The 27,491-nt window shown below is 37.5% G+C and overlaps 1 protein-coding gene across 14 annotated transcripts in view; it reads right to left on the minus strand.

Annotated features, from left to right (window-relative positions):
- Window positions 1-27,491, minus strand: part of GARNL3 (GTPase activating Rap/RanGAP domain like 3) — a 61,733-nt gene that overhangs the window by 28,148 nt on the left and 6,094 nt on the right. For 7 of the 14 annotated variants that reach the window (XR_010392424.1, XM_026112184.2, XM_026112186.2 and 4 more), the window contains exons 2-13: window positions 22,769-22,838; window positions 20,055-20,129; window positions 17,286-17,385; window positions 16,723-16,841; window positions 15,879-15,943; window positions 10,392-10,455; window positions 10,113-10,139; window positions 9,630-9,705; window positions 8,884-8,982; window positions 8,160-8,263; window positions 6,866-6,974; window positions 4,007-4,052 (exon numbers count right to left, since the gene is read on the minus strand). Coding sequence is in view for 13 of the 14 variants with exons in the window: in XM_026112184.2 (XP_025967969.1) it covers window positions 4,007-4,052; window positions 6,866-6,974; window positions 8,160-8,263; window positions 8,884-8,982; window positions 9,630-9,705; window positions 10,113-10,139; window positions 10,392-10,455; window positions 15,879-15,943; window positions 16,723-16,841; window positions 17,286-17,385; window positions 20,055-20,129; window positions 22,769-22,838 (954 nt within the window). In the remaining variant the exon portion in view is untranslated. Of the gene's footprint in view, window positions 1-4,006; window positions 4,053-6,865; window positions 6,975-8,159; window positions 8,264-8,883; window positions 8,983-9,629; window positions 9,706-10,112; window positions 10,140-10,391; window positions 10,467-15,878; window positions 15,961-16,722; window positions 16,847-17,285; window positions 17,388-20,054; window positions 20,130-22,768; window positions 22,839-27,491 lie in introns of those variants that run through there. The other 7 variants (XM_026112187.2, XM_064524016.1, XM_064524019.1 and 4 more) reach the window with 7 other exon arrangements.

Raw genomic sequence — 27,491 nt, forward strand, 5'->3', positions numbered from 1 at the left:
ATACTGCAGCTGAACCTGTATCTTGGGAATAGCTAATTCACTTTTGCTGAGGAAGTAAGAGTCAGAACGGCTTACATGACAGTTGAACCTGTTGAGTTTTTCCGAACCATAAAGAATCCAGCACAGCAAGAATGAATGGCAGGTACCAAATCTGTGCATGCTCACCAAACCATAGCTTCTTTAAGGAAAGCAATCATTCTTTGATTTTTCAAGTAATAGTCTGCATAATTTTCTTCACTATAAGCTAGCAAAAGATCATCCAAGTAGTATATGCAGCTGATACGGGTCCCATCAAGGTGAGTGGTAACATTATATATTCAACCCCACTTCACTGTTATACAAATTAGTCAGAACTTGCTTGTTCAAAAAGCAGCAGAGATTTCCTGGTTTTGGGTCAAATGGATTCTAATATATTCAAATGGTCTTTTTTCATGAAAGCTGCATATACAATCTGAAATGCTGTATTACATTTCAGTTGCTGCAGGAATATTGATCATGCTAGTACCTGTTTCACAGATTCAAGATACAATCTCGCAGATGCCCTATATCCATCTTATCCAATCCAGGTAAAAAGCAATCACTTATCCCTGCACAAGGTGTGAAATGTTCCTTGGCTAGTAGAGAACGAATTGGAAAGGGAAAACACAACCAAACCAAACAACAGATTTCTTTATTAATGTAAAATTAAAGTCGCTCTAAGCAGAAATTCAGGGTCAGACCTCACAGTGGCACGGCCTGTGAAATGAGGAAAACCTGTCTCAAAAGCCTAGACTCCTATTTCTCTTGCCTGAGATTTTGGCCACTTGGAAGATTGTCCTCATGGACAAGTGACAGAAGGAACAGCAGGCCCACAGGCCTGAGGTGATGGGGCAGAGAAATGTAATTAAGCCAATCTGAAGTACACTGAGACCCACAGGTGGAGACTGCGTATCTGGAAAGAAAAAAAACAAAAACAAAAGATCGATCCTGCAGTGAAGCATAATATACTAGGCAAAAATACTGTGTGGTATGCACTATGGGATAATGTGTCAAGACCAGATGAACGAAGCAACTAAGGAATAAGTCTGGCTGATCTGGTAAAACCAGGCAGTTACTTAGAGTGGGAAAGGCAACTTTATCCTGTTTATTGCTACTCTCTTTTCCAAATAAAAAGCAACTTTAAAAACATCAAACTTGGCTAGCTTATGTAGTGACTATTAGCTTACAATTAGAACAGTAACTCTAACCTCTTAAAGTCTAAATAGGGATGGATGCCCATGTTTCTATCCGAGAGCAAAAAGACAAAAAAAAAAGCAACAAAGCTTGCACCGCACACTGGAATCACGAGCATGCTTTGTGCCTCTCACAAACTTGGGATGGTAGTTTATGAAAAGCAAACATGCAGACAATCAACTGAAAAATAGTACCACGAGGTACTCTCAAAATCTTAAGGCAAAATACAACTACCTCTTTTCTAAACTGCACTACCAACATTTCCCAAAACAAGCCTTAGATATAAATATGAAGAAAAAAAAAACAAGAAAGAACCGAAGTGTCGTGCAGTGTAACAGTCACAGCTCTGGAGTCTTCCTTCGAGCTAGATTTAATGGGATACTGAACAAATAATATGTATTTCTCTCATGTTGCTGAATAAAGATTTAATTTTCTGCTTAGCTATATTAAAAAAGAAAGTTATTTCTAGTGAAAAATTCTTGTGAGATGTACTTATTCATATATATCCCCTCTGTGGATACAGACACATTTCAAGCACTCAGGCTTGTAGACTTTCAGTTCCCAGACCTATATGGCATACACACGCTTTGTCTCTTACACTCTACATCAAGGATAAGAAGGATGGTGTGAACCTTCTTTTCCAGCATGTCCAAAATAGAGACTCCCTAATATTAAGGGACTTACGAAAAGAAGGTAAGACAGATGAAATCACATGTATATATGAGCATTCTCTCTTGAAGAAATCCAATTAATAATAATCCACTTTCTTCTCCTCTCCACATTCCTGTGCATTTCCACATTTACACTGTAGATGATTTCAAGTAACGTGAAAGCAGTTGAAATTGAATGTGAGCTGCACAAGCAGCACCAGACTTATACTGATAATGATCAAGTTTTGGAGCTAGGCAAGAAGGTTTAGTTGGTCCTGTAACTCTAGGATAATCAACATTTTGTTAACTGTACTGCAGCAAGAAGAACAGATTCTTAGATGACCATGAAGACAGCTCAACCCGTAAAGCATAAAAAACCTCCACAGCAAGCCAAAATTTACATATGTTGGAATGGTTGGAACCAAGTGATCAGATCTGAGCAGCAAATTCCGAAACCATGGAGCATGGCTGGTACCACTTGTCTGTACTGCGCTTTGGAGGACGGGCTGAAAGAGTATCTTCAACACTTGTACTATAAGCTGTCAGAATGACACAGGTTGTCCAAAAAAGCACTAGTGCCATGTGATCAGTGCAAGGGATACTGCTTGTCTCTTTCACAATCTGCCCGAGTCCTCAAAGTCATGGAATCAACAAGGAAGGAGGAAGCAAAACCAGCCTACTTAAGGGCCCTGTATTCCCAGAAGCCATTTCCAAGACTACACTGTGCACAGCTTCTTTCTTTTCACTACAGACCAGAAGTTCACCTCAAAGGAGCAGACCAAACACGGCCAATATCCAGCTTGGTCCTGCAAACGTGGGGTACAATGATTTGCAAACAGTTTAAAATTTTGCTAAATAATAACTTCAGCTGTGCAGGCTCACACAGTCACTAGGAATATGCATCCAGAGCCTAACAGACTGACTTCCATCTTCCCAAGTTTTTATTTCTGATTTGGTGTAGTACAGAGATACACAGATGTTCCAGTTTAAAGCATAATATTCATTTCATGCTTCAAAATTTCCTGTCTACTGCTGCATAAAAAAATATATATATTTTGGTTTCTTAATGCAAATTCCTTCGCCATCAGAGAATTTAGCATCTGAGTTGGCAGTGAGTTCAAATCTGCCCAATCCTGTCCTTAGAGGTCTATCTGAATGTGAAAGCAATCCTCCCATTTCTCTTCGGCCTAGTTGAAGCAGCAAATGATTTAGCATGCTTCCAATAGAAGAGGGATTACTCTAGGCATTAGTGGTACTTTGTAAAGCAGAAATAACAGTAGCAAGTCTATGTCCTATACTGAGAACTGTAGCACTTGTTCTTAGCCATAGGGTGGCTTTTTTATTTCTCATTACTACTTATTTGGGTCAAGCTCAAGGTGAAACCCTTCCATGCGCTCAGGCAATGCCACCCTGCTGCCATTCTGCTTTTTCCAGACTGACAGGTATCTGACATCTCACCATTAATCTCAAGCCAACAGTTGGGATGAACTATGTGGCAAAAGCCACATTGTGCATTAAAGCCTAGGAACTAGGTGGCAGAAGTGGTTGCTGTTCAGATTCTGGTGAGACCAAAGAGACTCAGACTTGGGCAGCACTTGGCTCCATGTTACAGTATCCCACAGCTAACTGAGAAACAGATGAAGAACATATTTACCAGCAAGGCTTCACTAGGTTTTAGGTACACAATGTCCAACTGTACATCTGCTACTCAAGGTCACTAAAAACGAACTTGTTTGCTTAACTACAACTGAACACAGACACGTTAGGATTTAGGCCTTGGTTGTCACAACATCACATCTGATTAACTTCATCATACATGCACTTCACCATGTCTTGTTGACATCATCAGGTCAGAACCTTGCAGACAGATCTTCCATCATTTTGTTACGTTTTATCTAAAAAGCAGGTTTGTTTTGCCAGCTTCACTGAAATCTATTCCAGAATGTCATTATTCTGATGGTTAGAAATATATAATTTTATAGCCAGTTTACAGCCATCTGCATCTAGGTCTATATTACCCTTCAGTTTTAAAACTTCTTTTTGCTTCCTGGCATACAGACAGGTGGATAATACAAAATGTTTACCCATTATCTCTACCCCATTAGAAATTTAATGTGAAGAAATTTGTTGCAATCAGCACCTACCTGTAACTATCATTCTGCTTATTGTATCTCACCAAGGCAAAAATATCTGCCACGCCAGTTAAGGAAATTAATCCAGTACTAATGAAGCTCACTTGTATTTTAATAAATTATTTTTTCTGTAACAAAAGCAGATTAAATAATGGACAAATATATGCATCAATGTGAAGACATAAAATATTCCAGACTATCCATACTCTACTACTGTGACAGAGGTCTCATACAGAAGTTTATTGCGTTTGAACAACAATTTAAAAAACTGAGCTATTACCACAAATACAAGTTTCTAGCCATTACAGGAAACATAAGGTATGCCACGTAGTTTCGTATTTGTGATTAAAAATTCTCTCCATTGATTTTAATTTAAAAATATATTCATTCTGAATGTTGCTTACGCTGAAACTTCCATTGAAGAAAAGACTCACACAAAATATCTCAGCTAACAGAATCGTAAGAAAATACAGAAAAGAAGTAATGTAAAGTGGGAATGCACAGAGATCTATTACCAGTCTTGATTCATAACTTCGGGCAAACCCAAGCAAAAAACAGAGAAATCCTTATGGTTGCTTTGTGACATATTTTTATGGAATCAATTAGAGATTTCTTGCTTTGGCAGATTTCCTTAACACTGTATCTACACTTTTCAGTCCTTATTAATAGTGTCCAATAAAACCTAAGTCTAAATAACTTAATGGGCTGTAGTTTGTTCCAGATAGAATGAAGAGATCTTTGCCAGTAGTTGTGACCACCAACACTGGAGACTGCACAATAAAAAAGACTTACGACAGGATTCAATTGTTTCCGCATAAGCATCCAGTGCTATTTAAGATGCTTGAGAGTATACTACCTCGTCTCCAGCTGCCATTCCAAAAAGGGCGCATATCTCCTGTAGGCCCTGTGTCGTATCTGCCAGACTTGTACAGACGCTTTTTTCCCTGGCTACAGTTAACGGAAAACGTCAGGAAGATGATATAACTCCATGGATCAGCTGTGGATCACTTACAATGACCTAAATGATCACAGGATCTTACGGATTTAGGGAACATGTGCCCCAACTCACTATGAAAACAAGAACTTGATTCAGATAAAGGAGAACAATTCCCTGAAATTGCAGATACTACATACATTTCTGAATCAGGCTCCTATTCAATGGGACAGTTATGTCCCTGCGGGAAAGTCAAGTCCCCTCAAACAGGCCTGACCTTTCAGAAAGGTATCCAGGACCAGAACAGCACCTCACTATTGCAGTGTTCCGCTGAGAGTTTTCAATGCATCAGTGCCTTCACTCTGCATTAACTTCAAAATGTTTCTTGAAGGACAAAAAGGCTGCCAACAAATCACTGCGTTACAGATTCAGAGTGTAAGGCTGGGGCTCCAGACATTTTCCCGCTATAGGTATATGACAATCATGTGAGCCTTCACACTAGCTCAAAAGCATTTCCAAGTTATACAGTGATGTTAGAACACCAACGTGGAGCTCCTCTGTCTCTTTACACATGCCCCCTGCCCCCCCCAACTCACCCTAACAAAAAACAACTAAAGCTGCAGAGAACTACCTCCTTTGTGCTTAGGCACCGTATTAACAGGCAAGTATCTCTCTCTCTTTTAAAAAGGTTTTCTTCTAGCTTTGGTCAGCATCTTTCTTAACAGGATAAGGGAAGATAGTTGTGGCTTAATTTACCGCTTCAGTGTGTAATAAGCCTAGCACTTAGCCCACATCCGTCGCTAAAGAATAAGAGGCAGGTGGACAACAGAGGATGTTGGTATTGCCCAAGACGAATTGGTGCCAGACACCCCATGCCCAGTGAGGCTTTAGAACCTTGAAATGTTTGTTAAAATCCAAAAGAGTGCAACATATAAACTGCATCATAGCTAGTCCTCCCAACAGCAGTGTGAGAAGAATTATTCCCTTTTTACTAATGCTGATAATTCAGGTAAAGAGTATCAGAGATACTCAGCAAACACCTCTTAGTAACAATATTTATGTTGCTGAAATATCTAAAGACTTTTATGTGGAATTTTGTTTTGTTCTAGAAGCTTTTACCATTCATTAAGAGCTTAAATCTAACAGGTAAGACAACCCATGGATGAAGCTAGCAAGAAAGTTCTAACAATCGTAAGTAGTCAGCATGATAATTAGGTTAGAAGTCGTAAGCTTTGTGATCATTTTTAAAATCCTAGCAACAGAGCATGGACAGAACTCAGCTTTTTCTTCTTTAGTTACATATCTCATTCCATCTGTACTAAGAGATCCCACACTGTGATCTATGGACCACTGGTGTGATTCTGTGATAGGTGGTCCCAAGCGACTGGCTGCTGGTTTTTGGAACCATATCGTCTTCACAATGTTTTCAACAGAAAGTTTGAGAAAGATAGGCTGTGATAAATTTTTAGGATAGATGGTGGTTTATTGTCCAAAAGATTTGAGAACCACTGAACTGAAATACATAAATATCTAAACAGCATCTAGACATTAAAAGGCAACATTCAGGAGTTAATGCAAAATTAATACAAATCATTAATTGAAATATTTTCTGAATTTATATTTTATGGAATGTATGAAATTTAATTTGTAAAAGGATCCAAATAAGTGTTTGTAATAAAAATAAGATTTAAAATCATGTTCCTGTTTTAACTTTCTAGTCTTGTGAGCGGTTAAAGGTAAAAAATTTTTACATGGCAAACTAAGAGATTCCTAATCAAGCAGTCAAAGGTAAAGAATGCAAGAATGCAATTGTCTCTAGAAAATACTTTTCCCTTCCGTAAACAGCATACCAGAAGGAGTTAGGGGAGGATTAAAAGTAATATTATCCTTAAAAAAAAAAAAAAAAAAACCACAAGAAAATATAAGGAAAAAGATACGTGTAAAATGAGAACGAATCATGGATGGCTTGAATGCTGGAGAAGACTCTTCTCCTTCCTGAAACACGATAGTTACAATGTCATTTCCAATATGTCTCTTCCTTTCTACCTGAAAAAAAGGACAAGCCCAATGACTTGAATGAGATCAATGCCTTAACAATTCTGTGAGGGAACAATGAAACGCAACATTCCTAAACTGCATACACAACTGGTAAAAGAAATGAAAATCTTAAGAGAAAGTATGGTCAATACGATTGAAGCCAATATAAAATTATTATTTAGCTATAACCAAGTAAACATACCAATAGCATGGCACTAAACATGGGCATTGTATGTTGCACATATAAGGCAGCTGTTAAAGCAGCAGCCATTGCATATTTTAAAGTTGGCAAAACACTGATATTCATGAGTTGGGCATGGAACACCTAACATTCCAAAAAAGCAAATCCACCACTTGAAATAATAGGGGAAAAACCCTGGCGTTGTGTCACTATTTAAAAAGAATAAACGTCCTGATTGGCCTCCAGTTTCTGCTGTGATCTTGTCATCAGTCAAAAGCAAAAGCATGAAAAAACTCACATGGAAATTAAAAAAAGACACTAAAATTATTTATATCTTCTAATTACATTATTCTAATATATAACTATTGCACTGTGGATGTCTGATGTACAGGTAAATGCGTATGCTTATGTATATATTGTATAAATGTATACATTATTTTCTTGTAATACATAGAAAGGTTCAAGCAACGGATAAGAACATCTTTTGCACAAGTACCCAAGTACTCGCCTACTTCTTTATCTGTGAGAGGGTAACAGCAGTGCTTCAGAGGGAATACACAAACCTTGCCACCATTATTTACATGCTCACAAGGGAAATTTCCTTCAAGCTACATTAACAACTGATTACGAGTTCCATGTTACATGAGTTTTCTGACTATTCATATGTAAGTCGAATTTCCAACCTTCCTAAATTCTTTGAGGCAATGATATTTGCAGCAGAATTCTTCAAGTTATCGGAATAATAAAATACATGATCAGTTTTAAGTCAATCAATACTTACATTCTTCACAAGGGTCTTTTCTACCATGATAGAGAAGATGTGATGCAGTATCTTCGTAACAAACATTAAAAAATTCTCAGCATTAGGTATAATTTTGAGAAAAAAAATAGCAAGAGTCGTGAGTCTTACGTTTCTAAAATATTAACGAGCAAAAATAGTCCCTATTTTATTTAAAAGAGTTTTGGAGTTTTTGATTTACTAAATAATAATAAAAACAATGAAAAACATGTACCTGCTGCTTGTTCTCTCTAGAATATGGTAGCATGGTTGAAACATGGAACATAATTTCATGCCCTTGATAAACTGTATAGATGGAAAAGGATCCTGTTGTATCATCTGCAAAGGAAGACAACATTCACAGCAGGAATATGCCTTTTAGGTTTAAGGATTAGAAGATATTTCAGGTCCTACCGCCAAGCTTCTTTAGTCATCCCTTTTTCTGATCCACCATTTCTTGCTGAACACATTTTAGAATATGTCACCTTGCACATTTTCCCTGTGCCTGAACCCATGTTGGTAACCTAATCTGCATATTCACACAGTTAAAAGCCTATGATGTCCTTTACCTAACCACCTGCAACCATGCGTGGCTCTTCAAGTCATGATGCCCTAACATCATTAGGCAAGTAACATGTCAGGTTCTTGAAGAGTGTAATTATGTAAAGTGATACCGTTATTTGATTCCACTCTACAGAGTCCAGCCTGTCTCTGATCTACTCCACTCCAATATAAAGTGAAATTGTTCACCTTAAAACACAGGTCATATGAAAACTTTTCTTCCACTGCATTCCATACCAATGATTTAAGCTAACCTACTTGACTTTTTTCTGGCGAAGCAGAGCATTTAGCATACACCTGAGGAAGTCTGTTTCGAGACTGCATTATTTCTACTATACACACAATATGTGCATGCAGTAAGCAAAAACATTTACTTCCTTGCTTCAATGAATTCTTACTTTTGGTGTCCAGTCCTCCTCTGTAGCCTGTCCAGCCTTTCAAAGTAATTTTGTCGCCCATGAGACCCAAAAATCTTTGAAAGCTTTCACTTCCAGTTTCTACACATAGAAGGGAGAAGTGTTAGGAACGAAAAGCGCATGTACTAACACAGCTGCTACTGAAGATTAGTATACAGAAACACGTCCTGCTGCCAGTAACACACAATTACAGGCAGAAATGAGAGTTTCAGCTGAATTATTTTCTCCTCCTGTCATCTAAGCCTTCTATCTTTACATCTATCTTTACCCAGCCTTGCAGAATGACAGAAAAGGGTTCATCATGTGTCATTAAACAGTGACCTCTCTTGATAACTCCAGGGCGCTGTCCAAGAACGTAGAAGAATGCCATCACAATGCAAAAACTTAAGAATGAAAGATCAAGAAACAAGAGCGACATTTCACACCTAAAAAGAGTTGCCTCCCCTTATTGCTTTTCTTTTGTTTTTAACCTTACACTGTATAGTCCATTTCTAGGAAATCTCAATATCCTTCAAGCTGTAACAGCAGATTTGCTGTACCAACCTTTCATAGAGATAGAAGATTCCATGCTCTGTTTTTTCACCTAACCTGAATGCAAAAACCTAACGAAACTACTGTTGGCATATTCATCATCTCCCTTCTGGTTTCCACTTGGGCAGTATCTGGCACTGTCCTACGTTTTTTATTTGGATGAATAAAACAATTAAGAAAAAGGTGGAAAAACTCACCATTGCTGAACATTTCATCATCTGTAAGCTGCCCATCCTTAGCATAAAGGACTCCAAATTTAAAATTTACAGATCCCTGAGAAATAAAACCAGAGATTTTATGATAAACAGGCAAACAAAAAAAAAAGACCTAAAATCATGTTTTCTCTAAGAATTTGTATATATGTATCTATGTATACATCCTGTGTATTGGTATACACATCTCATACAACTCCTTTACATACTAGAGTAACAGATACTCACTTTTTACCTAATAATTTACCTTTGACCATAGATTATGAATTTTATTATATATGATTAACTTTCACAATGGTACTTAAAGTGATTTTTGACTTTCTACATTGAAAACTAACATTACATTTTTTACTGCAATAAGCGATCAAATCCCTAAGTTCCCACAAACACATCAGTGCAAATATTTCAAATGCAAAGCTATATTCATTGAACAGGCTGGTGAGCTAGGAGTGGTAAGTTCACATTTACCTCTTGCTCTTCAAGAACCAACAAATCCTGTAAATAAAACAACATGTTTAAAACACTTTTATTAAGGATAACATCCTTGTATATTTAAGTTTTCTTTTGAAGTGGACAGTTCAATTGAAATGATAAAGAAAATTTACTTTGTTATATCACATAATCCTATTCACAATTATTATCATGCTATTGCAGTAAGGAAACTAGTAGCATTTATACTTAATGACTTATTTTTACCAGAAAATGATAAAGAAAAATTACCAAAAAGAAGAAAAAGTCACCTCTTACCTTTTGTATCTCAGGATGAAGAATTTCCCTCGGGCTCTTCTCAAACTTGTCAAGACTCATAGCACTGAAATGCAACTGAAATATTATTTTACAGCAGGGAAGAGATACATTTCAACATTAATCTACTAACTGGTTACAGAAGGAACTGTTCAAAGTGCCTCCCTCATTGTATGCCTTGTGGAATAACTATTTATTTTCCGTAACACTAACCTCCAAGATTTTCTGAACTTCTTTCTGCTTTTAAAAACAGAAAATGAGTAAGATACTGCATGGACATCCGGTTTAAATTTATTATGTTTACTTACAAAGCACAAACCTTTATTCCATCACCTTTCACTTTGGCTTTACACATATTCATTGTGAGCATTTTAGAATGACTCAGTAAGCTGTTTAGTTTTGTAAACTCTTCTTCTCTCTCTTCTGAAATAATACAGGCAAGTCAAACGGGAAAAAAAAGCTTTTTAATGATAAATTTGCATATCAAAGATCCAAGAACAGAAAAACAGAAAAAAGTTACTTAAATAAGAAACAAGATCAACTACCTCAATAAGCAGAAAGACACAATATGCAACATTTTTTCCTAATCCATGTTGCCACATGTAGTATTATTTTGCTATACGTTCTCCTAGCGTTAATTTATACAACTGTGCAGCACATCACACACTGCAGAAGACAGTCTGTACAGGGCACAGTGAACTACTGGGGTGGTGGAATCTGATGGATCTTTCCATTGCTGTTTATGCTAGATCACAATACAGACAGCATTTACTTTAGTCCCTTTTGAAAGGGATTTAAACGGTCCAATTCATTCACAAAGATTTCTTTGAGACAGACAGTTCTGTACCTACATTCACACTGGCTGTATACAGGGCGAGATGTCAAAGGAATACCAGTCAGCTCAGGGGTAAGCTTAAGGACCCTAAAAGCAAAAGATACTCAGGAAAGAGCATTTAGTCTAACTCTGAGTGGGCAAAAGGATCCCCTTCATCTGGATCAGCTGGACATTCATCTAGCTGATCATAGGTGGCACAAACCCTAGGAGAAGCAGGCAGAAGCAGAGACTGCTGTAGATAGCAGCTGGAGAAAACAACTGTGATAACAGTTTGGATTTTCCCAAACTGCCTACTGTGCAGTTCTGAGCAATGTGTCCTATCACTCAAGGCTAGGTATTTCTTTTTTCTTACAGCATCTGAAGGAAGGCACACTACCCGTCATGGTCCCACGCACATAAAGGAGCTCAAAGCCATTTTATTTCCTTCTCGATCCACAGAATTTCAATAACAAACAATCCTGAAAGGATTTGGCAAACGAAGCCAAATTCATCCCAATATCAAAGGAAAAGCTGAGCACCTTTTTTCTAGACAAACCAGCTACATCAGTTAAGTTTAACAACCTGATTATAATTGTCTGCCTCTGACTTAAAGAAATGTAGACCTAGAGCAGGACAAAACAGGTTTTTGAGGTACATATATTCTGATCCTATGACTCTAATTAGTTATATTTTTTACTCAAGTAACTATAAGAGATATTTAGCTTATTGTTCTGTATTTTTCTGTAGAGCCATATCATTCTCTAAGTGTTTGACTTGCTTGCTGTGACTCCAGCTACAACTAAGGACAGGTGAAGTTGCTATGCAAACAACAAACTGAGGCAAGCCTGAGGAGCCAAGATACACAGCATGCCAGAAGAATCTTACTCAGTAGTTGTTGCCAGCCTTGAGCTCCAGGTGCGTACAGCTCACTCTATGCGACTCAAAGGGGGATGAAAGAACAAATATGTTTCTCCATTGTGGAGTGTGTGGATAGGGTTTTTTTTAGCTGCAAGAATTCTGAACTTGGCTCTACACATTATAATGGTAATTTAGCAATTATTATAGGTTTGTGTTTTATATGAATTATGTAGAACACTTAATGAATCAAGTAATGACTCAGCTTTATACTGCGTTTCCAACGCCTCAGGACTGAGGCTTATCAGGCATGCTCTATCTGAACTTTTCTTGACCTGCCTACAACTTTGTTTTAGTGGTTTAGCTGTAACAGCAATTTTTCCAGCTGACCAGATGTCTGTAGCTAATTTTTTTTTTTTTTACTTTTATCTTTGTCTAGTATGACCATAGTTTATAATAATGGCTCAGTAATGAGCAGTTATTCTATGTAGAGTAAGATATTTATGACTCCAACATGATGAAATACATGCCTGGTATAACAGCTCAGGCCTTGAGAAGCGAAGACACAGGATGCAATATGGGCTAGCACAGGCATAATATGCTAACAGATGGGGCACAGACTTGGCACCAGAGAACTAACATCTATAAACAACTCAGCCAGACCAGCATGGGGAGCGTATACGTGGCTCAGCCCAACATGAACTGCAAGAGCCAAAACGTGAACAAAAGAGCTTTAAAGAGAACAGTGGGCTTGAGCTGGTTTCAACCCACATATCCCTTCCCAGAGACTGGGAATGACCAGCATTGTGACAAAAAGAGTAGTCTAGAGACTGATAATGAGATTCATGTTTTTGTTACGATTCAATTGTACATTGCAATTGCTATTGCTAATTACTGCTAAGTGTAATTTGTGCTTATATTGTGATTTGAGAACACTGCGGTATCACCATGCTAAAATCAAAATCACCTGCAACTTCAAATAACTTCAAATAAGTAAACTTTGTATTAAACATTAAACCCTCCACGTGAGCAATATCTAAAAGAACCTGTTCAGGGAGTATTGGACTCTGACAAATAAAAAAGAATTTTGGGGAGTAGAAGGAAACAAGGTACGCAGAGGGGGGACGTCTTTCAAAAAAAAAAATCATTCTCATTCACCCTTCCAGTTCCATCCAAGAGTTTCTAATTCTAAAGCACAAAATGAGCTCTTCCAAACCTGTTCTTAGCCCATGTAAATGAAAGGCACTCATTAGCTGGGATTTGCCACTTCGCACTTATTTGCAAACCTTGAGAGAACAAAAGACAGAAAAGTACAACCAGCCTTGGCAGGTTTCATAACGGTATTGTTGATAAAAAAGGTCTTTACAGATGCTGTATGATAACGAGATGTCTAACTGCCTACAAGCAGGCTCAGACTCATCACTGAATGAGATTTGCAGGAAACAAGTTATCCAAAACAAGTCTCTATTTTTCCCTGCAAGAGACTGGAACACCATAGGATGGAGTCCATGAAGGTGTTTCGACAAAAGCCTAAGACCCTGGATGACAAAAGACAAAATTTCTCCACTCTGGGATGCCTGATCGAAAATGTGTTTAAATGAGAGGGAGAGACTGGGTTAGAAAGTGACATTAGGAAGAGATATTTCAGAGATTGGTGCACAGACATGGAAGCTGACAATGAGAATCATCCTTCTCTCACAAAGGCTAACTGCAGGAAAGCAAGTCTGTTGCCACATTTACTGACCAGGAATCTGCTGTCAGTGATAAGGTAGTGAAAACTGAATGGGTTGGCAGCCCGCTACTATGACTACTGGGGTAACAACAAAAGAACATTCAGAAAGGAAAGCTTATATGACTGTGTCATATATTGGCAGCATAACATATGCAGGAGGTATATCTTGATTATGTATCAGACTCCTGTGATAGAGAGGGACACCTAATATAGGGACAGGTGCCTCTAATTAGAGATGCTTGGTCTAGCACCCATGATCTGTAACACTGCTTTGAAACGGATGGATTGGTCCTCAGCATCAGAGCTACTGCTGTGGAAGCCAGTGCTGTAGGATTTCAGAGAGGGGACTTAGCTCATCTCCATAAGGGAGGTGAAGGAGATCTGAAACAATTCCAACTCTATGTCTTGACACTCCAAACCCGGGACACAGCCCTGGAGATCAGAATTAAGAAGCCAGGCTCAATGGTCTACGAGCCTCTCTGGTAAACTCATCAGGCTGACAGCTCTCAGAAATCTTAGACAGCTGTGGGCAAATCCAGATTTGGCGCTACTGATTTCAGATTTTTCTGAAACTGTCAAAAAAACATTCTCTGATCCCAGAATCCTCCTCTCATGAGCACTGGCAGTGTCATCCAGTGGTGAAGAGGGACCTCCAGTTTTGAGCAATTTGAGCAACTGAGACACTTGTTTGCACCTACCCTGGACCAAAGGTTTTGAGGACCCGCAGACTGCCCATTTATCTAGGGCACATTTCTTATTAAGGAAACATTTTTCCCCCTCTGCTCAGCAGTGATGAGGCCACACCAGGAGTACTGTGTCCAGTCTGGGCTCCACAATACGAGAGAGATACGGAGCTACTGGAGCAAGTCCAATGAAGGGCCACTAAGATGATTACGGGACTGGAGCATCTGTCATATGAGGGAAGGCTGAGAAAGCTGGGACTGTTTAACCTAGAGAAGAGAAGGCTCATGGAGGATCTTATCAATGTGCCTAAGTATCTCAAGGGAAGCTGTAAAGACAACAGAGCCAGACTCTTTTCAGTGGTGCCCAGTGGAAGGACAAGAGGCAGTGGGCACAAACTCAAACACAGGAAGTTCAGTCTGAATCTAAAGAAAATCTTTTTTACTGTGAGGGTGACTGAGCTCTGGAACAGGTTGCCCAAAGAGTCTCCATCCTTGGAGATATTCAAAAGCCATCTGGACACAGTCTTGGGTAATCTGCTCTAGGTGAACCTAGCAGGGGGCTTGGACTAGATGATCTCCAGAGGTTCCTTCCAATTTCAATCATTCTGTGATTCTGTTTGCTTTTGTGAAATGACAGCACTTACATTATGGATTTCTAGAGGGAGTACAATTCTTACAAAAGATGCATTTGAAGAAACCATCAGTGAAGAATCCTCACTTGAGAAAACATACCAGCATGACTAGATCATAAAAATTACAGATGAAATAGGAATGAACACTTTGCAGAAAGGATTTCTGACTTCTGAATTTACCACACTGTTGAAAGAAATAGAAACAGTGTTGGGCTTTCTCACTTTATATTCTCCTCTGTCCCAGAGGAGACAGGACAGAGTATGAGCATGCCCATACTGACTCTGGCTGGGGGAATGAATTTTCTCAGCATCAGTGACTGTGTATAACCTGGTCATAGCATGAAATTTATGAGAGGACCATTTCTTGAAGATATAATTCTTAGTTTCTTCCCTATTTGATTATGCCAGCCATACCCATGTCATAATCAGATCTCTAGTCAAAATCTGCTGCTCCTTAGGCCTGGTCTGTCTAATTCAAACAGATATTTCTTTTCCACCACTGAAGTTCATATAGCACCTATTTTCCAATTCACTTGAAAATAGTTCCTCTGCCAAAGAAAAAGTGTTGAGAATTGTTCTCTTTTCTAAGTTGCAACTTAGTATAATACAGGAGTGGCATAAAACCACTTTTTGCTGTCCTCAACAATTAAGATTTGCATATTTAGTTTTACTGTTTCTATAAATCTGTCATGAAACCATGCAACAGAAGTCTGAATTACAGGAAAAGAGATACAGACAAGCATTGTAACTGATAACTTCTTTGTAAATACGTACCTTAGTATAGATTTCACTGATAATGTTTTTGTGGGACAATAAGGAAGGCATATTTTCTGAGTACCCTATAAAGGAAAAAAAACTAGGAGACATTACAGGACATATTGACATTTCCCATGCATTCAAATATGAATATTAATAAAAACAAGCAAGTAATGTGCAAAGATCAAGACAGCCCTAGTTTTATTCAGCCATAGTTACTAATGGTTTGGGGGGAAAGGAGGGTGGGAGGGAGGGGCATCATGGATGCAAAATTATTTTTTTGCTTAGTTTAGACTACTCTACCTGTGGAAATTAAACAGGAAACTAACACTACTACTTTGGGCATTATGAGGGCTGCTGAAATTAGTAGGTATTACAAACTATTTCTCATCACCAAAAAGGTGAACCATACATCTACACTAAAGAGTTTTAAATCGTTTCCTCAGATAAAAGGTCATTACAAAGAGCTAATAAAAAAAAATAAAAAATATTAGTGAAACCAATATCACACTTGGCTATTTTCTTAAAGTTGTACAGAAAAATCCTAAGAGCACTATAAAATCATTGCATAAATTGATGGCAGGACATAATCAAGAACAATTTAGGCAGCATTTCTAAAAATAAAGACGTGTTGCAGGTAAGGACAAAAAAAAAAAATTGGCATCACAGATTTTTGTAAGAAAGCTTAGTTTAGTTTTTTCTCCTATGGTAACAATTACATGTTTTTATTATATAAAATGAAAAATATATACTAAATACTGAAATTACAAAGAAAGAAAAAATAAAGTCAATGAGGAAAAATTTATCCAAAACAAAAAGCAAACAAAAAAAGTCAGAGAAGCAGTAAGTATTTGTTCCTTACTGTTTTTCTCCAAAGAATTGAACGATATTGAGGAACACGCTGGTTATTTTGGTCAGAGAGTACAACAGACAGAAAGAAAGGGTTTTTCTCTGCATCTGTACCTACATAATTTTGATGAACTGTTAGGGAAAAAACAAGAAATGTTATCAAATGCAAAGAAGACATGCACACACAAACGCGCATGTGTGTATATATATATATGCACATATATATACATGCATATATACATCTATATACACGTATACGCAGACACACACACACACACACATATATATGTATAAGAAGATAAGAGATTGGTATGGCCTTCAAGGCCGAGGGGGGTCAAAACCTCCCCTCTTGGTAGCAGGGAACCATTACATTGTTTCAGCTCCTTACAGCCCAGCCTAAAGCCTCTGTCTTTAGGCTAAAAATATACGAAACATGGACTCATTTTCTGTACAGGATAGAAAAATTATTAACAGTAAACTAGTACCATACTTTTTCACATTTAAATAATTGCAGTTCAAAGCTACATTGCATTTCCACTAAACAAGTCTTCAATCCATTTGTAAAAAGTTAATTACCTTTTCCTAGAAAATATTTGAAATACCATCTTGTATGATACTCTGGGTTTTCCAGATGCACATCCGTTCTGTGCCATGTACCTGGAGTGTAGTCTGTATTCTGAAACATATTTGGGAGACTATGAAATTAAAAGGTGAATGAAAATGGAGTACGTAACTCAGACAAAGGCCACTGAAGAGTAGCTGGTTCACGAGAATAAATTTTAGCCTTATATTCTACATTTTAAAAAGCAAAGAATTATTCTGAAGTCAGTTGTCATACAGCTGAAATCAAAACTTCTTACAGTGCATCTCATGTGAAATGCTTTCTTTTTTTAATAACTGCAGTCTTTTCCTTTTGTGCCTCTGTTATGTATAACAGCTTAATATTCCAACAAAAAGGAGATGTTTGAATGTAGGATTTGAAGTAAAGATCTGCAGTTTTAAACCTTAAAAATAAGTAAATTGATAAACAGAATTCTGCCTCCGGGTTTTATTTTCTGTTCTTCCCAAAATAATCTTCAAGGACTCCTTGCTACACCAGAGCATGCTTCTGGAAGTTCTCCAGTGTTGTTTCAGGACCGGCTGGTTAAGCTAAATTCCCAAGTGTCTCTCAAGTCCTTTTCCATTAAGAGTTAACATAGCAATAGCAATTACTAAAAAGCCATTCTCCATACCCATTCACTTTGTGGCCATTCGTCACCCACACAGAACACCTTTCTGTGATGCAGGCCTAATCAACTTTTGAACTGCGTGAAACTGAACTAAAAAGACAGCGTACGGAACATGACCTCACACTGCATGAATGCAGAATAGTTAGTTTGCTTTAACTCCGCACCCAACAATATTGATGCGAATAAATGATCAAGAGTAGTTTAATAGTAACACTGGGTTATTACAAGCTTGCGAAGGCCTTAACATATATTTCCCTAATACGTGAATTTGATAAACGTAAGAATTGAAGAACGATGACTCAAATCAGAATTTCTTTGTTGGTTACTTCATTAAATGATACCTTCAAACTAATTCTGTGGGAATTTCTGCCATCTGCCAACTAACAATAATTATGAAGAGCTATATCCCCATGAGGATTTAATTTTTAGGTCACTGCTTTCCACTACTCCCTGCAATGCCAGTCCACAGACCATATAACACAAGGGTCTCTTTACAAGCATGGAGAAAATTACGTGCCCAAGATATGGATTCATAAAAACCAGTCCACTAAAAAGAGCTGCCTAAGCTACTCAGTAAAAAATGCAAAATGGTGGAAGAGACTCCAGCCTCATGCCTTTTTGAAAATTAATCACTTCTATGTGAAATTCCTTCTGAAAACAGGCGTTTAAGCCAGCATCCCCTCACAAAATACAACCAGAAGGAAAAGTAGTAATGTCTTCCCCCTTTACCAGATCATTAGCAGCTACTGAACTGGTGAGATGTGGAAGCTTTATGCCTTCCCTGAATGAGGGAATAGAATCTACTTCTACTTTTCTCCTCCCTTTTTCCTCCCCCTCAGATACAACCGCACACTGGAGATAAGAGCTCTCAACTCTTCCTGTTATAACAGCTATACTAGGTATAAAATACTTAAACATTAACCAGAGCAGGTACTGATACACAGGTCTTCTGCATCTTGAATGTCTGAACATGCTTTTCTATTAAATATTGAAAGGATTTCATGTAAAGCAAAACAGCTACAATATGATTATAGACTTGTAACTTCTGTTTTGTATTATCTTTTCATACTAATTTTCCTTCACTGTAGATTTTGAAGCATTAATGTCAATTACTGTATTTTGGACTAAATATTCAGAGTCCTGAAATTTAAGGCATTTGTTTAAAGGCAAAACTAAAACAAGCATTTTCTCAAAAATGGTGATACGCAGCTTTTGAATGTGTCCAGCTTGAATATGCGGACACAAACTAAAAGTCAGGAAAACAAATCTTGTAAAATATTTATGTTTTAGAAATACAACTAATTTTTGCATGGACTGCATTTATTCAGAATGACCTATACAAAAGTTATGACTGCGTGCATTTCCTTACCATTCTCTTAAACAAAAAATTTTCAGACTAAGTTCATACATCTTAAAAGACATTATTTACACTTATTTCTTTGATAAGACTGTGAGGTCTACTTTCTTCAAATGTTAAGAACATATTTGCAGTTGAAGATTTTTTTACAAAGGAAGATTTTTTTTTTCCTAATAGAAGCATAAGAATCCCTGGAGCGGGCAGAGGGAACATTATGAGTTTAACAGCACAGGAAACCAGAGGGAATGACTCTTATAGGCTCCACTCAGCTCCTTCATTTCATATCTAACAGGAAGCATAATTGCCACGACACAGCTAAGGGAAAAAAAAAGAAGCTATAACCTCATGACACCAAGGAACAACCTTGAAAGCCCAAAGGTCAGCTTGAACGTAATAGCATCACCAGAACATCAACATGAAGTGTTGAACTGGAGACTGCAAAGCTTTACTCAGAGGATATGTATTTTTCTTGTAATATTATCAGGGGAGCAAAATTCTACCGAAACTAAAGGAAGTATCAGCTTTTCCCTTAAAAAATTAAATCGTTGAGATTACACACTCTTGAAAGAAGCTCTAAGCTAGACGTGGGGAGAAGAAACCCCACCAACCCCTTCCTGTTAGATTCTTACATTCTCATATTATTTAGCATTTTCAAGATTGCTTCACTGGCAATTGACTGTAAATAAGTCTTTCAGTAGTGAATAGTAACTGAAGCTGACTTATTTTTTCAGCTTCCTATGAGTATTTTTAATCACTTACCTCATCAGAGGTGCCATTTTCTACACGGAACCGTCCAGCTCTCTGAATGGCTCCATCAGCATCACTAGATATAAGCTGTAAGAGAGTTTAAGTTAGAGGTTCTAATTTCAAAAATATCCATATGGCCAGTAACCAAAGCTCACTATGGTTCCTCCTTCTTCCAGGCATTAGATGACTACCCACAGGGATGGGATCAGCACAGCTATTATCATTTTGAATATAGGTTTGGAATGACCCGATTATAACTCTAAGGATGCACGAAAGGGAGAGCCATTTGCTCTTTTGCTACATTCCAACACTAACTAGAAGTCCTCCTGTTTCAGCTTCTGGCTGAACCAACACACGAAATGCCTACAGAGGGATTTCAGCATGTAAAATACGATTCTTCTAAACAATTCTCAAATAAACAAATACTGAAGTTCTCCACTACTACTCCAATATGTTGCAACAGAAGAACCAGAAGCAAGCAGTGCAATCTGCTTCTCACGTTGTGAGATGCAAACAGTAAATAACGGGCATGGTTAACCGTTCATGGCCTAGATTCGTTCTCTTTCCAGAAGTTCATCTTGAAGATTGCTCCTTTCAAAACAATGGGTCTTACAGACATCCTGATGCCAGTCCTACCAGACTTGCTGAGCCTAAATCCCACCTTGTTGGCAGTTTTGATGAGACTGGCCGTCTTTTATTGCATTTTTATATACTGATGCTTTCAGGAGATGGACGACAGCAGCAAGAATCTCCAAACATAACTGTCAGTGATGACACTGAACAACATAAGGTAGAGGAGATTTCTAGTCCGCTTCCAATGTTAATATCAGAACATTAATATCATAAATAATCCAACATTAATATCCAACATCATTAGCCAAATAGGGCTAATTTCCAGTTGAAGATTTCAACACATTTGGCACCTTCACAAATATTCTGGAAAATCTGCCTGTTCTTTTTATAAGTGAATCCAGAGATTCGCAGAATACTGAGACTCTTTGTTCTCAAAAAAACTTTCAAAAAGTCAATAAAATATAGGATAACGTGTCATTTCTGCTGTGTTCAACAATATTGCTTAGGATTCATACAACAGAAGACCAGGAAGAGAATGTGTTTTTTCCTCAGAGATCAGCTGCCAATGACATTGCATATTACTTCTCTCAAAACTGCAAAAAATGAGACTGTCACATACTATATCAAACTTAAGAAATGGGATCTGAACAACAATAATGCAATCATAATCATTCCTGGCTTCCTGCTAGCAGCCCATGTTATTCTAGGACAATATTTTCCCCCTTTATTTGGTGGAAGAGTTCTCGCAAAGTTTTCAAGTTCTCTTCATCCCATGCTTTGAAGGGATCGGAGGCTATGTCAGGAATAAACTAACATGGCAAAGACTCCAAAAGATCCTGGTGCCTCGTATGAACTATAAAATAGATGATTTGGACAACTGGTCATATTACACCAATGGGGAAGACATTCCTATGAAAATGTTTAGGGTAGAGACAAAATAATTAGGCTGCAATAAAAAAAGGTGGAAATAACAGAGCAATTGGGGTGCTGCTATGGAAAACATTAAGGGGAAAAAGTTCAATTAAATAGTGAGAAATTTGAAAGTGCATCAAACATCTTTATATGTTTGTACCTCAAAAGATAAAAAGACATACTTTCATAAAATACAAGCAGAATTTTAAGGAAGACCAATCAAAAGACAAGACCAGTTGCATGAGTTTAGTGAGAATTTGTATTTATCAGTAACTTTTCTTTTCCCAGCAAAAGAACGTAAGTACTAGTAGTAAGTGTCTCTTAGTACATAGCACTTCACTTGCTTTTTTGATTAATACCAAACCTAATACCTGGAATGTATGGAAAGAAAAGAAAGTACCTGGTTTTCTTGCAATACAACTTCCAGAAACTAAGCCATCAAATTATACCAAAAGTGGATATTTGATTAATATAATATCCAAGAACTTCAAATTACAACAATACTTAATAGGACATTAGCAATTTCTTCTTATAGTAACAGAGCTAGGGTTCAGTTTCTTTACCTCTCCCCACTTCAGTTTTCCTATAGTAAGTTTATATATATTTCATTATGGCCTTATATATGGAGTCACATTATTTCGGCTGTCAACACATTGCTAATTTTTACAGTGGAGAAGAAATTTCTCTGTGAGAAAAATGAAGTGCTAACTTCGTCTTTTAATTTTAAGAAAATACAGAATAAACTGACAGATTTTAGGGAACAAAGGTTTTTCAATATCCTTATTCTGCCTAGTTCTTTTAATTTTAAACCCTCTCCCACAACTCAGAGGCATGTACACACACATAAACACACATGAGCATGCACACAGTTTTTAACTCACATCACCACCAATACTCTACCAAATACAATCCTAATATTTTGCAATCTTCAGGTTATAGGAAGAAAAAAAAAGCTCAACTTCAATCTTTCTGATTAATCTGGAAGTAAATACAAATATCTAGGGGTTATTTATATAACACTTTCTATCATGATAAGATAAAAGATTCATAAACAGGGTAGTAAAAAGATATCCTATAAGAGGTTTTCTGAAACTACTCTGAACTCTTTCTTTGTTACACTATAATTTTGAAGCTGATCTTTTCCGAACTAATTGCAATCTTTTACTTGGAAATTAAAAGAAAAGGATTTGAGTTCTGCATTATAAACTGTTAAAATCACAGGGTGGGCTGCGTAAACTTACCAGCTCCACAGATCCATAATGCTTTCTGCTAAACTCTCCGCGTCTGCAACCCAGGTCTTCAGAGACAGAGCTGGAACAGAAACGCTTCATTAGTACACATAGTCAGCTAGTCTTAGAGCTCCTGCAACACTGTATGCTACCATTGACAAAAGTAATTCCTGCTGAACAGGGTTTGCAGCATATAAGCTCATTACTGTAAGAAACATTTCTTACAACATGAACAATCTCTAGCAGCCACTGCAGTTTGGCTTTCATATTACCCTCAAATAGAAAGCAATGTTTGTGCCCTGATTGGAAGTCAAAGGCATGATTAAATTAAATATTTAGTCATGATGTGACCAGCTCAGAGTTCCAAAGCGGATGGTGGCTTATAACTGCATTTGAGATCTCCATTTAATGTAAGGGAACAGAAGCCTGCAGTAAACTTAATGCCTTGAGCAGAACAACTGCACTATGCTCATTCAATAAGCTCACGTCTGGTCTGGTACTACCACTTTTATTGGAGAGTCTTTATTTAGCCTACATACAGGGAGAAACTAAACAAGTGATTATTTTAATTCAAAAATGTAAGGAAAGAACGGCATTTCCTAGGTTTCCCCTCTAAAATTGTTAAGCAAGTGAAAAGGAAGCCGAGAATGCAAGGTTCAAAACCCCCATGCGTTAGCACATATAATCTCTTACAGTCATGTCACGTTAAGTGCATCAACATGTGCTTCTTGAGGTCAAAAAGATGACAAATATCTCCTCTAACTATAAACACTGAGCTTTCCATATTTGAAATGGGGGTATACATGTTAAAACACAAGCTAAATAAAGATTTGGGTGCAAATTTAACATAAATCGTGATTACCCGGTCTGTGCCATGGCTAGTAGCTCAAGCATTCTATCACTTTCCAAACTTACAGCCCACCATCAAGTCAGCAGTAATGAAAATAAAGCAGTTTATTTTTAATTTTAATGAAAGTAAAAAAAAAAAAAACCCACAGACCAACACTATGAGATTATTTTTTTTGCTATAAATTGTAGCATTACATCAATAAACAGAGGAAATACTTAAATTTTAATGCAACACCCTTCTACTTGCTTCTTGTCTTTAGGAGACACCATGACACTAGACTCTGAATTATTTTAATTTTTAGACAACTTTTCTTTCTGGACTTGTATTTAAAGGTACTTAGAATTTATTAAATATGATTCATATTTCTGAGTTCTGTCCATTTGGGCTGCATGCCTTCACACAAGTATGAGCAATACAAACAAGACAGACCTAATAAAACTTTAAAACTCACCAAATTAATTCCAGTATTGGATTCCTGTATGTAGATTATGCAGGAAGCATAAGGGCATGACACTAGTAGTCATTTTAGATGACCCTCATGGTGAAGCAGAAATGTTGGCAGATGTAATGACGGAGCTGCCTTTCTAGCTTTATGTGAATAAAACCTTCAGATGCCATTAACACTTTTGGTAATTCATACCACTATACTTTCTTGGTCAGGTCCCTTTCAGCCAGACACCGCGGCGCACAAATGTAGCTATACTGCTTCCAAAGCACGAAATGACCTATACAGGCAGTCTGGTCCCTGAAGGCTTTACTCCAGTTTGTGTTCTGACACCTATGGGAACATATACATGCATGCCCCAGCAGGAGTAATAAAAGTGATTTGAGAAAAATCGACTGCAAGAACTGAGGTAAAACCACATTGGATGTGATTTTTAAAAGCTCCAAAACAATCACACATTTGGAAGCATTACCACCTGAACGCAAATGCAATAATTTAAGATTTTAGCTTTCGGTTGCCAGCAGAATGAATTTAGGTTTGACTGAGGATAGTTATTATCTTAACTTTCCTGAGGATCGGGGTTAAATACCTTCCAGGATATTCCTATATGAAGAATCTGCACAGTAGATAAGGGAAAAGTCTGTAATAAAAGAAGAAATTGGACTTGGGTCCTGACTTAAGAGTCCTTGCCATCAAAGCAGCTACAGTTTCATCATACATAAGATGCATTATTTCGAGACAGAAGTACTTAGGCAAACTAATCAGTATAAAGCCTTACCATGCTTAAGATTAGAAAAATAAATTTCCATGTCTATGGTTCAAACAGCTTATAATCTAATTTACAGTAACAGCAATAATTCCTCTTCTTTCCCCCCACAGCAGGGCAGAAAGTAGAAGGAGTAAAAAAAGAGAGGAGAAACGGTATTAAAAACTTGGAGTGGCATGAATTACAAGTGACCCACAGTAAGACCCAGTTCTAGTGGCTAAGGCTGCTTCAGAGTGCTCCCTCAAAAAAGCATGCCCTATGGATGGAATTTTCAAAGTTCATGGCAGTACATCTCTAACTATCTTTTCACATTTCTGACAGTGATAATTCTCACAGCGTTATCAACTGGAAAAAGATGAAACTATTTTAATGGAGGCTAAGAAAAAAATCTTTTCCTAAGTCAGGATTATACTCTGGGCAGATGGAGGCAGTTTACTAATATTCAAGGTACTTCAAGATATCCAGAAGTATATTCAAACCTTAACTGAACACACACCACGAGGACTTCACATCCAATACTTTTCTAGACCTAGCGGTGCTGCTGTTGGACCTTTGAGTCAACTTCATCATGCGATACTGCCATGTTATTACACAGAAATTGGAGCGTACCACAACGCTTAACAGTTCCTTCTCAGACTGCAACACAGAGAGAGAAGAGGGCCTGAACAGTGGAAAACAATAGACTGAGCGTACCTATCAGCCACACATCCCAGAGAATAACTTCTGTGACTGCAGCATTTTACCTTTTATTGTTCTGTAGCAATAACTGACATGCCCATACGAACTGTATTGGATAATCTCCCAATCTCTTTTCTCCCTACTGCTATACACGCTATTTACATGGAAGAATTCTGCATATTGTAGGTTGTTTTGCAAATGCAGAATCTTCTTCCATATTTTCATCAGCTGAAGGGAAGCTTTTTTTTAAAAAAAGCCTTATTTCAGTATGAAATATTATTGTTATTTTGAGGCTACTAGCCATGAGTTCACATCATTTTTTCAGAAGAAAACACATATAAATCTGGCTAAAGGATTTTCTCTGCAGTTGTTAAGACTGGATAACATATAACAAAAATATTTCAAGATAAACATCTATACAGACAAAAATAAAGCCATTAGGTTTTCTTTTCCCTTCCAGACAGCACAGAGAGTCCTCAAGTATATGATCTGGAATGTGTAACTTAATCAGTGAAAGACTTCTTATAAAAATGTAAATGTATTAGGCTTTTTATGGGGTTAAAGTTGTTATCTGCCTCTTTACACAGCTTGGATAGAATTTAGAAAACCCAAAGAAAACCTAGAAAGTACTAATGCATCAAATACAATTTTTAAAGTTCCTGTGTTCTAAGATATACATGAAATTTGGCTAAAGCTTCGAGGAACAAATGGAATGCATCATTTGCAATGCGTCCTAAGGCACTGTTTTGTACAATTTTTCACTTTTACAGAAAAGCCAGGTAAACATGGAAGTGCTAGCATTTTCTTTGCATGTGACTTTTGCTCTACGTAATTCATTTTCGTGGCTAGGTGTGCTAGTTGCCTTGGAAACCACCGTAAAAGCGATTTTGGTCGATGAACACACTGACAGTACTGGTGACAGAAATTTAAGGAAGCAGTTGTCAAGACTGATTTTGCTGTTGCTGAGCTCTGAAATTTTAAGTTCAGTCTTTGATTAAGTGAAGAAGTATATGTAAGATGACAATTTAAGGAGCGAGTGGAAAACCCAACGACAATTACTAGCACAATAAATCTTTTCAGGTCTTGGGAAAGTCAGGACACTTTTGTGGGTCAAGTCTGGATAATCTCAATACAAATTATAAAGTCACCACAAAGAGTATCGCTGGCCTACTGTGCTCTGAATGGAACCATCTCCATGAAAGGTAAAAAGGAAAGAAGTGATATCCATGCTTCCCTTGTAAGGCAAACCCATGGGACTCCATTCTAACCCAAAGAGCTAAGATCTAACCCTTCTAAGAGCACAGAGATTCCCAGATGTGATGGGATACGGTATATCCAGCAAACGATGCAGAGGGGAACACCAACAGCAAGCGAGTTTAATGGGGAGAAACAATGTATTTTCTTAGACCACGTAATATAGATGGAAAACGCAGACAAGCTTAGAAAAGGCATAAAGAAGGGCCTGTATGCCTGAAAAGTTTATGTTCTTATCCTCTCCACAAATTATATTCAAGTGATTTAGGGAACTGTCTCACCACAGACCATGCCCCTTTGGTATCAAAGGCATTTTTCTGATACTGCTCTCTCTATTTAAAAACCAGATGTTTCTCCAAAGCAACAAATGCATTACAAAGACCTGACAGTGGCAGAGATTAGCAAATCATTTTACTGTGCATATCTGCCAGCAAGGAACATCTAATCATCACTTAATGGACCTATAACACATGCTCTATTTTTTCTGAACTATTTCAAAGCATTTTAAATAATGCTACATCTTAGCTCACTGAGACTAAGATGTCCTCCTGCCTCAATCAAAAACATCTCAATTTGTTAACTTTGAAGGCATTACGTAAGACACACTCATTTTATGGAAACTGAGGTACATGAATTGTTATTACCATCTTCATTTGATTTGGTAGCATAGGTGATGTTAACACCTACTGTCATGCTTCTGTGGTTATAAACTAGATAATTCCTTTTCTTTAGTTAAAGATGC

This window comes from Dromaius novaehollandiae, chromosome 20 (assembly GCF_036370855.1).
Source record: "Dromaius novaehollandiae isolate bDroNov1 chromosome 20, bDroNov1.hap1, whole genome shotgun sequence".
Classification (NCBI taxonomy): domain Eukaryota; kingdom Metazoa; phylum Chordata; class Aves; order Casuariiformes; family Dromaiidae; genus Dromaius; species Dromaius novaehollandiae.